Below are 11125 nucleotides of genomic sequence, written 5' to 3'. Positions count from 1 at the left end.
TAAAAGTTACGCCTTCTTTCTTTGCGTGAACATTTGGGCGGCGTTATGCAAATCTTCCCACATAGTGAGGTAGATATGTGGGGGCGTGTTAGAATGAGCCGTTTTAGGTAGGTGTGGCTGACTTTGAACTTTTATAAAGAATATCTCTTTGGATTTGAGACTTTAGTCTTTGCAACTTTACAGATCTTCTTTATGCACCAAGAGCTTGTAACACTCCAAAGAGAAAGGAAAAATTGAAATCGCATCATATGACCCCTTTAAGCATTATAAGGCATAATAATAAAAGTAACATAATAAAAATAATAATGATTAGTAATAATTGTACTTTTATTTGTATTAAGCTGACAACATTTCTAGCTGCTAAAGTCATTTTTTGATTCAATTCAGATTTATTTTTGGCACTTTTTACAGTAAATATTTTTCCAAAGCAGTTTTACCAACCCCAGTTCGCAAATAAATGTGACAACAGCAAGGAGAAAAGTAAAACAAAATACATATATACGTTGAAACTTTTAAAAGTCAATGTGAACATATTTTGTAATATCATGAATTACTCACATCATGCGTATGCACCCATATAATTTTCCATTACAAAAAATTAAATTTTATTAAACTGCCAACGGAAACTAGATCTGTGATGCTCTTACACGCACCACGGCTTCATTCACAACTTTTGGGGGGAATGTACAGGAATCTCTTTTTACAAATGATCTATCTTTGCACACCGGGATCATAATCCGTGAATGGCATGTTGACATGACGAAAGAGCAGCAAGAGGGAGAAATTAAAATAGCAAGGGGAGGGATACGGAGGAAAACGAGAAGGGCCCACTCTGTCCTGGCCCCTGTTAGCTTCAAAGACGGCCGCTGAGGCTTTAGAACAAAGGTCTCCGGCATTAAAGGCTGGCGGCGAGAGTTATCTGTGTCGGTTATTACCATTCAGCTGTAGGATTAGCTAAGCTCTCCACACAGCTTGTGTACTTTTGCCTTCATCAAACGCTGCCCAGCTTTTACACGCCGAAATCTAGAGACCAGAAAAAAAGAAAGGGGAAAAAAGAACCGTCTCCCTCGCTTTCATCTCCTTTTGGGACAGTTTTGTTTGGCCTCGCCATCACGGCTGTCCTCACAAGTGTGTAATTCTCAAAAGGTTGAGGTCATTAGTTAGAGAGCGAAGCTGCGCTTCTTTCGGAGGAAATTGATAGTCTTGCAAACTTAAGGATACCCGGAAACCTTCTTTTTACTCTTTACAGATCTATATGTGCTCCTGTCATGAACCACATTCAACCTTTTTTGTGCTATTGTCCCAAACGCCCCTCTTTATGCAAATCTAATCTACTTCTTTGAAGATTAAAACAAAGTTAACCTTTGTTTATCTTCTTTTAATTCAGGCAGAGTACTTCTATGAGTTTCAGACTCTGCGTTCATTGGATAAAGACATTATGGATGACCCTACCGTCAATGTTCCTCTCTTAGGATCAGTGCCACACAAAGCCTCTGGTACGCTTTTATTCTTTTTAATTATTTCACTATTGTTGTGGCTTACATTTTCCCTTTTAAAGGGATATTTCACCCAAAAATGAAAATTCTGTCATTCACTCGCCCTGCACTTGTTCCAAACCTGAATGAGCTTCTTTTTTCTGTTGAACACAAAAGAAGATATTTTGAAGAATGTTGGAAACCAAACAGTTGACGGTAGCCATTGACTTCCATAGTATTTTTTTTTCCATACTATGAAAGTCAATGGCTACCGTCAACTCTTTGATCACCAACAATATCTTCTTTTGTGCTCCACAAAAGAAAGAAACTCACGCAGGTTTGGAACAACTTGAGGGCAAGGAAATGATGACAGAATTTTCATTTTTGGGTGAACTATCCTTTTAACAAATGTTTTGATAATAAACTGGTGGAATACTGGAATAATCAGTAATTGATATATTCACATAATTATCTACCTAGATTCTTAAAATCACATCTATGAGATGATTATTATAACCCATGTAACCTGTGGCACATCGATGCTTAAGGTTAAGTAATCAAAAGGGCTTTTGTGTACTCAGTGGTCCAGGTGGGCTTCCCATGCAGAGGCGACCAGGATGGTGTGGCAGCATTTGAGGTGACCATCCTGGTGATGGATGCTGGAGGAAACATCATTCTGAGGACGCCACACAACGCTATCTTCTTTAAAACGTGCCAGAGAGGTGAGTTTTCAAACTTTGTAGTCCAACCATGGATGCTGATGCTGAATGACTGTGTGGTTTAAAAGAGAATGTTATGGACATGTAAAACTCTGGATCAGGCATTGAAACATTGCAGACTAAAAGTCTTCATCTGCTCTAGAAGAAACAATTGAGATATTAAAAGGATCTTATTTATGATTTTTCTTTCTTAGGGAGCACAAATGAGCATGTTTTGTCTCCTCTTTAAGAGTAGTTGGTAAGAAAGAGAGAAGCAGAGATCATGGTACGGGTGACTCTCACCCACAAAGCCATCGCTGGCTCATGAGGTCATGTGAATCCTGCCAGCTGCAGCCTTTTAGAATGAGCGTGTTATGTTTTTCTCTGATCCCCCCTCCCTTCTCTCGCACACACTAACCTCACGGTGTTGCATTCCCCTACACACCCTTCTCCACCCCTCTCCATTCGGCATGTAGACTTCACAGATCAAATGGTCCATCTGTCTGAAGCCACCCCGCAGGGAGGAAGCAAAGTGTTTCCTAGTGACAGCTGAGGGTGCCTTAATGACTAGTGCTCACAACTTGATTTTTTTATAAGTCTGGCTGCTTGAATTTCACCCACAGGACAAAATGACGTTGACATAGTTGATATAGCTTAACACCTTCAAGTTGATCCTCTTTTTAAGGAGCATTTTTAAGAATGTTGAACAATAGTTTTGTGTTTCATAAACATGGCATAAACGAAAACTGCATTGAGTGAATCTTAAAACCAATAATTATTCTGACATTATTTACACACCTTAATGTCATTCCATACTTGTATGGCTTGACAAATACACAAAAGGAGACGTTTAACAGGATGTCCAAGCTTCTCTTTTCCATATAATGAGAATGAATGGGGACTAAGAGCATTAAAAGTGGTCCATATGACTTTCCAGCGCTACTTTCCAAGCATTTTTGAAGAACAGATCCAAATTTAAGACGTTTTTCTCTGAAAATATATCTTGACAGCCTCAGTCCCCATTCACTTTCATGGTATGGAAAAGCGCAGCTTGGACATTGTGAGAAAGAAAGTCAAATGACATGAGGGTGAGTAAATGACAGAATGTCAAGTACACTAAACTAAATGGTCTTTAAAGACAGTTGTGAATTATATTGAAACATATCTGCAACAGCATACGGGGCCACATTGCATTTGACAAAGTTGTTGACATTCTGGTTTCACCTCAAAGCCTTTTTTTCTCCTTGCTGGTGTCAGTTCATTTGAAGGAAGTACTGTTATTGAATTCACTGCTCTTTCAACTTCTCTCAGAATCTGATGTCCTTGAAGTGGCATAGGAAGGGAGTAAGTTATGAAGTGTTTGGTGAAGTCCAAAAAAAAAGAAAGGAAATGTTCTCACCATTAATGTCTCCTCTTTCTGAAGCAAAGTGCACTGGTGGTTGTCGCAATGGAGGCTACTGCAATGAAAGGCAGGTCTGCGAGTGTCAGGATGGCTTTTACGGTGTTCACTGTGAGAAAGGTAACCATATTTATATAGGGCCACCATAAAGACAATAAAAACAAAGTTACTGATGTACAAAGTTAGTATGTAGTAAGTTACTGACTTAAACTGCATTGTGAATAAAATAAAATTAAAGAATAAAAAAAGTTAAACATTCAAATAAAAATTAAAACTAATTATTTATATTAAATGAAATACTGTAATGATATATATTTAATCATTATAATTTAAATATAACATTTATATTAATTTAAATCTTTGAGGTTTTATCAATAGTTTTGGTCTTACTGGATCTCGGAAGTGTCCCATAAAGGTCTCATATCATACCTGGAGCCACATAAATCCAGATGTGAGCATGTAAAACCTTGTCATAAAGTCTCCACTACAAAAGCCAGATAGGTAAAAAATAAGAGAAGTGTATTCTGCAAAACTCTTTTCTCAGAAAGACAAGCCTCCTTTGGAAACAAACGAGTGCATATAGTTTATTATGATGATGATTATACTCAACCTCAGGGCATCACTTCCCAAAATGCCTTGTGCAAATGACAAAGCGTGGTTAAGCCCGCTATGTACTAGTTTAGATTAAGGAATGGAGCACGCATGTATTCTAGAAGGTTTCTTGTCTGAAAAAATATGAATTACCCAGCAGGTTGGGAGGCACAAACATGTGTTTTTCATCTATTTACAACTTTAAAGAGCGGTTTACCAAAAAAAGGCTTCCATTAGGTGCTGAAAATGGTTTCAATATCCTCATTGTAGCTGTGTTTGTACCTAAACCGCTTCCATAAAACACCTTTCATCCAATACAGCTTTTGGCAGATTTGTTTTTGCCTGCGTCACTGCCAAAACCACAAAGATTTGTGCTTCGCATATAAAGAAAACCTGCGGCCTAAACTATCCTTCCATTCTTCAACAACAATAGCTGTGTGAAGTTTAATATGTGTAGTTTTAACTTAAAATTAACACTTAACTAGAATATATTTACCTTATTGTCAGTTTGACCCTGGAAAAATTTATTTTTATTTTGCATTAAGACAATTTGAATCATGTGGGATGAGCTGCTATAAGTAAAGTATATATTCTGGTGTATTAGACATAATACTTAAACTAACAATTTTTTCAGCCCTCTGTTCCCCAAGATGTGTGAACGGTGGCCTGTGTATGAGCCCAGGTGTGTGTATGTGTCCTCCGGGCTACTTTGGACCCAGCTGTGAGAGAGGTTAGTTTCCTACCTGTTATGTCGTATCAAACATGCAGTTATTGTGCTATATTGTGCCACCATTCATTAAACCATAAATCAATACCAACAGGACAGGAAACTTGAACTTGACTAAAACATGCTATAAAAGAATACATATAATACACAAAAATACACATGAGAGCTTACATATTAATAAATGGCTTAACATGACTAATTAACCAATAACAAGACAGGAAGTAGCCTGGAAATTCTGATCATAGTCTCTACATTTTTTTTTTTTTTACAGCTGTTCCTAAATGATTTAGACCAAAAGGTCAAAACCATGAAACGTGATCTATACAAAACCGTTACATACATAAATAAAAGCACAAATTGTTTGTGCGTCATTTCTCTTTGTAGTTTGTGACGTGTTCATTGACTTTGCATTGGTTTTCTACATTAACAGCTAACTGCAGCACTACCTGTTTGAATGATATAATTTTCATTTCAAATAAATGCTGTTCTTTTCAACTTCCTATTTGTCAAAGAATCCTGAAAAACATGCATTACTGTTTCCACAAAAGATATTAAGCAGCACAACTGTTTTTAACATTGAAGATAATAAGAAATGCATTTTTGAGCACCAAATCAGCGCATTAGAATGATTTCTGAAGGATCATATAACACTGGAGACTAAGATATAAGTTACATTTCTTCTTCTCTTTATTAGCCCTCTGTTCCCCAAGATGTCTGAATGGTGGCCTGTGTATGAGCCCAGGTGTGTGTATATGTCCTCCAGGCTACTTTGGACCCAGCTGTGAGAGAGGTTAGTTTCCTACCTGTTATGTCGTATCAAACATGCAGTTATTGTGCTATATTGTGCCACCATTCATTAAACCATAAATCAATACCAACAGGACAGGAAACTTGAACTTGACTAAAACATGCTATAAATCAATACATATAGTACACAAAAATAAACATGAGGGTTTTAAATACATTATCTTGACTAATTAATCAATAACAAGACAGAAAATACTCTACTTTTTTTTTTTTTTACAGCTGTTTCTAAATGATTTAGACCAAAAGGTCAAAGCCATGAAACATGATCTACAAAACCGTTACTTAAATAAATAAAAGCACAAATTGTGTGTGCGTCATTTATCTTTGTAGTTTGTGATGTGTTCATTGATTTGCGTTGTTTTTTCTACATTAACAGCTAACTGCAGCACCACCTGTTTGAATGGAGGGACATGTTTCCATCCTGGCAAATGCATCTGTGCCGTCGGCTTTGAAGGGAGCCGCTGTGAGCTCAGTGAGTTCAGCTACATGTACCTTCATCATCACTGTGAAAGGAACAAACTACAGTCAGACCACAATAACAGAACAAATTAACAGTGATCTAAACAAAATCAAGCCAGTTTGCAAGGAAAACAATTAAAATGGGGTTTTAGGGGGAAAAAGTTGTTAAATAAGAACTGCAACTACTAAACTACCGATAGTCTTTGTGTAGTAATGTTCAAAAGTAGCATTCAAAAGTTTGGGGTCAGTACTATTTATTTATTTATTAATAAAATGGTTTTATTGAGCAAGAATGCATTAAATTGATCAAAAATGACAAAAAAAAAAAAAAAAACCTATTAGAAATTCCTGAACCTATGACTCAAAAATGCCAACTTTTTAGGACTACTAACTAAATAGCTGTATTAACTTCTAACGTAGAGTATTAACTGGCTGTTACATTATTATGATCATCTTTCAAAGGGAAAGCCGTGTTGTTGTTCTTAGATTGTAATAGGCTCACTTCCACAAATTGCCCTCAGAGCAGTTCTCCAAGTAAACTTCTTAAGTGAAGTGTGTTCTCACATTAGTGTTTAATGGGCCGGCACCTACATGGGCAAACACAGGATGTAATGCAGTTGTGTTGTCACCCTAATCACTAATAACAACCTCATGAGCTCACATGCACTCAAACGGTGTGGCATTTTATCTCTGACCATTCACAGAAAGCTTTTTCTTCCTTTTTGTTTTTAATTAAACACAAGTATTGAGATAAATGCCACTTAGGACTTGCTCACTGAGGTTTGCTTTGGTAATAATTATATATACATACTTCCTTTGCTTCAGAGGTCTGTAGCGAATGTCGTTGATGTTTAAACAACTCCTCTTTGACCCTGAATTTCATCCTTTCCTGTTCAAAGGCAGGAAGTATTGTAGTATTCAGAGGCGTTTGGTCTGAAAAGGGAGGGAAGAGAAAATATTGAAGGAACATCTCTGTAACATTTTAATAGCATTAAGCCAGTTGTTGCCGACTGATCCACTGCAGTATCGTGTTCTCTGTCAAAACGGGCTATGACATGAACGCCCGGAGTCCCGTTAAGGTCATGTTATGCAAAGACGTCCCCCTCTTTGTCTGGTTTCATGGGTATGGATTTCGCTGATTTGTCAAGGAACAAAGAAGCCGCTGAAATTCAGTTGGTCTTGATCAAATATGCAGGTGTAAGAGGATCCAAGAGTGTTTGGGAAGGGTCTGTCCGCCTGTGTGACCCTGCTTTTGTTTTTCAAAAGCACTGAATTTCCTTTTTTATGTCTCATTTAGTTTACTATGCTTTTCTGAACATCATCATTTTGTCTCATTTTCAGTAAAAATATCTAAACATCTTTAAAGCAAGATCAATTACTGTAGTTTGACAAGAAAAATTGCTTAAAAGCCCCAAAGGCAAAAATAATAAAATAAGCTTGATGCTACATAAAACCCCAATGGCAAATAAATACATTAAATACATAAATAAATGTATAACTTCTGTGTACACTGAAAAATGTACATTGTATATTTTCTATAAATATTTTTATATAAATATAACATGCAATGTAATATTAATATATAATGTTTAAATAAAAAAAATATATATTAGATTTCTGTTCAGAATGACGTTCATAATATTTTTATCTTATATTCAGTACAAATATCTGAACATCCCTAAAGCAAGATCGGTTACTGTAGCTTGACAAGCGAAATTGCAAATAAAATAAAATAAAATAATAAAAAGCTTGATACTGAAATCCCCAATAAATAAATAAATAATTTATTTATAAATAAAACAGTCATTGTAATAATTTATTTATAAATAAAACAATAACTGTGTGCTTAAAAAAATCTTAATTAAAATTTTATATTTTATACTAAAAATAATATTCAAATATTATTTTATTAGATTTTAAAAATAATGAAACAAAATAAAGGTGATACTGCATAAAACTCCAGTGGGGTAAATAAATAAATATATACGTGTTTGTGTGTGTTAAATATATAACATGTACTGTATGTATGGAACCTGAATGGAGAAATTAATTATAAACAAGAGCTATAGTTCTTTGACAAGATGATCTTGGCATAACAATATAAGTTACTAATAGAACGTGTAAGTTCAGATAATAATTTTGAAATGGCAGTTAGCGAAGAAAAAACATTCTCTTTTGCAGTCGGTTATGTTGTTTTGTGCATTTTGGGATTGCGACTAATGCATTTTGCGATTGTTGTCTGCAGGTAAATGTCGACAGCCGTGCAGAAATGGAGGCAAATGCACGGGGAGAAACAAATGCAAGTGCAGCAAAGGCTACCATGGAGATCTGTGCTCCAAAGGTGAGATTTTCTCGACTTGGCAGAAGAACTGTGGACGTGTTTGATCAAAAACACATGTTCACACCAGCATCGCTCTATGCATTTTGCTTGCGAACAATAAACACACTGGAAAATGAACCGGCGGTGCTTGATGGCACCTTAAAATTTCCACTCGGGCTGCAGGCTTGCTGAACAGCACAGGATACGTTTCTAAGACTAAACACTGCGTCTCTGTGTATGGCTGAATGTGTATGTGTATACGTGTGTGCAGCTGTCTGCGAGCCCAGCTGTGGAGCACACGGGACCTGTGTGGAGCCCAACAGGTGCCAGTGCAGGGACGGCTGGCATGGGCGTCACTGCAATAACAGTAAGACAACATCCTTTTTCCCAAGGCCAATATACTAATTGCCACCTGGAAATGGATTAGAGCAAGAAATCTGCTGTAATGCCAGGGTATTACCATGGATATTTAGACATGTTACCATAATAATACCATAGTTTTTTGTATAGATGATATTCATGGTAGTACCTTGGACTGCTTGCAATTGAAAACAAATTAAATGAAAACAGCTTTGTTAACAAAAAAAATTAATAAAATAAAGTAAAAACTAAAGATTATTGGGAAACACTGGGAAAATATTAGAATGATTTCTGGGAAAAACTAAACTAAAACACATTTTCATGACCCCAGAACTAACTAATATAAACAATAAAATTTATATAAATAGATCAAATATTTTTAAATTAATGGTACTTTATAAAACCTGAAACCTGTACAACTCACCTGCTGAAAATGCCACTAGATAGCAATAACACTAGTTGGTGCTGAGAAATGTAAACTTTTTAAATTATACCAGTGAATTCATTTACTTTTGTAGCCCTAAAAATACTAAAACAAAAATTAAATAGGCTGAAACTACAAGATGTAGAATAACTTTATGTAAACAAAAACTACATTTAATTGAAAAAAAATAAGAACCTTGGTGCCATGCATAAATCATTGTCTCAATTAAATATGTAATTTTTTATTAATTATTTTAATATTTGATTTTTTTTTATATACTGCCACAGTATGTTTTTGTAAGGCCAGTTATCTTACACCATGCATTTAATTTATAGTAACATTCAAGCACTGGTTAAGCAAAATAAGTCTTATTAAACAGTTTTATATCAAATTTACCACAATTTGCACCATTTGAACTAAAACCCTGTCAAAAAAATACTTGTTTTGTAGTACGGTCAAGTGTCTTATTTGTGTTTTTAATCATTATTTTTATGTTTTATTACTTAATATGGATCATGGCATTGCCACACTGTTATCGTAAGGCCAGTTACCTATCTTACCCTAATGGTTGAGCAAAACCATTTTTAACTAACTATTTCTCCATACTTTCCCTAGACAAGGGTCAGTTTAGTAGTATTGAACTGTTTTATACCAAATATACCATAGAACTAATTTAAACTCTAACCCTTGCAAAAATGGCTTGGTTCTCAATCATAAATGCTGCTGCACATGTCTGACTGCTCTCTTCCTCCAGGATTTCGTGGAGTAGTCTCCAACAGCCAGCAGGTCTCTGGTTCCAAGCACAAGTCACAGCCTGTGGCAGCGAAGGACACAAAGGAAGTGCCTGAATCCAGTCAGCGCTCTGAAACCAACTATGTGGTTTAAGCCTCCAAATTTTGAGCCAATGGCCCCTCCATTTCAACATCGCCTTCTCTGGAACAAAGCTTTTATCCTCCTCTTCCGATCCTCATCGGGACACTCCCAAGCTGGACTGCTGCTTTTCAGAGCGAGCCTTGTTTTTGTAGTACAGTCACAGTGTCTTATTTTACCACACTAGCGCCTTTGATATATCTCCCACAGTCACCCTTCATCGAGCTTCTGTCCTGCGTCAACCGAGACGGGAGTGAGTCACATGCTTGTGATGTTTGTGCGGTTTAGCTTCAGAAGCGGCGCTGAATCAATGGGAGAAGTGTACGTTATGATCCGAGAACTTCCGGGTGCGGATCCGGCCTTTCTTAGGATGGTAATTGCTGTGTTTGGCTTGTGCTCGTGGTTCGTCTGATTTAGTAAACATATTGTCGTCATTATTGTCACTAACATTCTTCTCACTTATGTAGTAGCTTATCCGGCAAGTACTTGTATAAGTAATATGTATCCTGTTTATGCTATGTAAAATTGAAATCTATAGATATATATTTAGATATGGGTAGACAGTCTTTAAGTTTATGCTTAAAGTTTTCATACGTATGTATAACAATGCACATAAGCTGCTTGTGATGTCATAAACAAAGCCAAAAATGTCTTAATTTTTCACGTGACTTCATTACAGAAATAAAATGTGTTTTCATGGAGCCTGTGAAGATGAAGTGTTCATATTTTAACTGTTGAAGGGTCAGTTCTGTCTTTATTAACTCACTCTCATGTTGTTCCAAATCTTTTTGACTAACTTTCTTCTGTGGGACACAAATTAACTCGGACTAAGTCTGTCAAGCTCCAAAAAGTACACAAAAGGACCATAAAAGCATAAAAATGGTACATACGACTCTGTCCTAGCTCTCCTTGGTGTGTTCATAAGAACAAATGAATTCATTTGAATTGGTTCTTTTTGTTGGATAATCCAGTTTTTCAAAACAGAGACGTTCGCA

The 11125-nt window shown here is 36.2% G+C and overlaps 1 protein-coding gene across 2 annotated transcripts in view; it reads left to right on the top strand.

The window, feature by feature from the left end:
* Positions 1-10223, top strand: part of wif1 (wnt inhibitory factor 1) — a 12836-nt gene extending 2613 nt beyond the window's left edge. Inside the window, exons 3-10 of one of the 2 annotated variants that reach the window (XM_016493930.1) lie at positions 1388-1496; positions 2057-2197; positions 3597-3692; positions 5585-5680; positions 6074-6169; positions 8402-8497; positions 8748-8843; positions 10015-10223. In XM_016493930.1, coding sequence (XP_016349416.1) covers positions 1388-1496; positions 2057-2197; positions 3597-3692; positions 5585-5680; positions 6074-6169; positions 8402-8497; positions 8748-8843; positions 10015-10145 — 861 coding nt within the window. In that variant the 3' untranslated portion in view covers positions 10146-10223. Of the gene's footprint in view, positions 1-1387; positions 1497-2056; positions 2198-3596; positions 3693-4797; positions 4894-5584; positions 5681-6073; positions 6170-8401; positions 8498-8747; positions 8844-10014 lie in introns of both variants that reach the window. The other variant, XM_016493931.1, reaches the window with a different exon arrangement.
* The last annotated feature ends 902 nt before the right edge of the window (positions 10224-11125 follow it).

This window comes from Sinocyclocheilus anshuiensis, unplaced genomic scaffold (assembly GCF_001515605.1).
Source record: "Sinocyclocheilus anshuiensis isolate Anshui unplaced genomic scaffold, SAMN03320099.WGS_v1.1 scaffold1316, whole genome shotgun sequence".
NCBI lineage: Eukaryota > Metazoa > Chordata > Actinopteri > Cypriniformes > Cyprinidae > Sinocyclocheilus > Sinocyclocheilus anshuiensis.
Note: the sequence above shows the minus strand (reverse complement) of the source record. Positions and strands in the feature narration are given on the sequence as shown.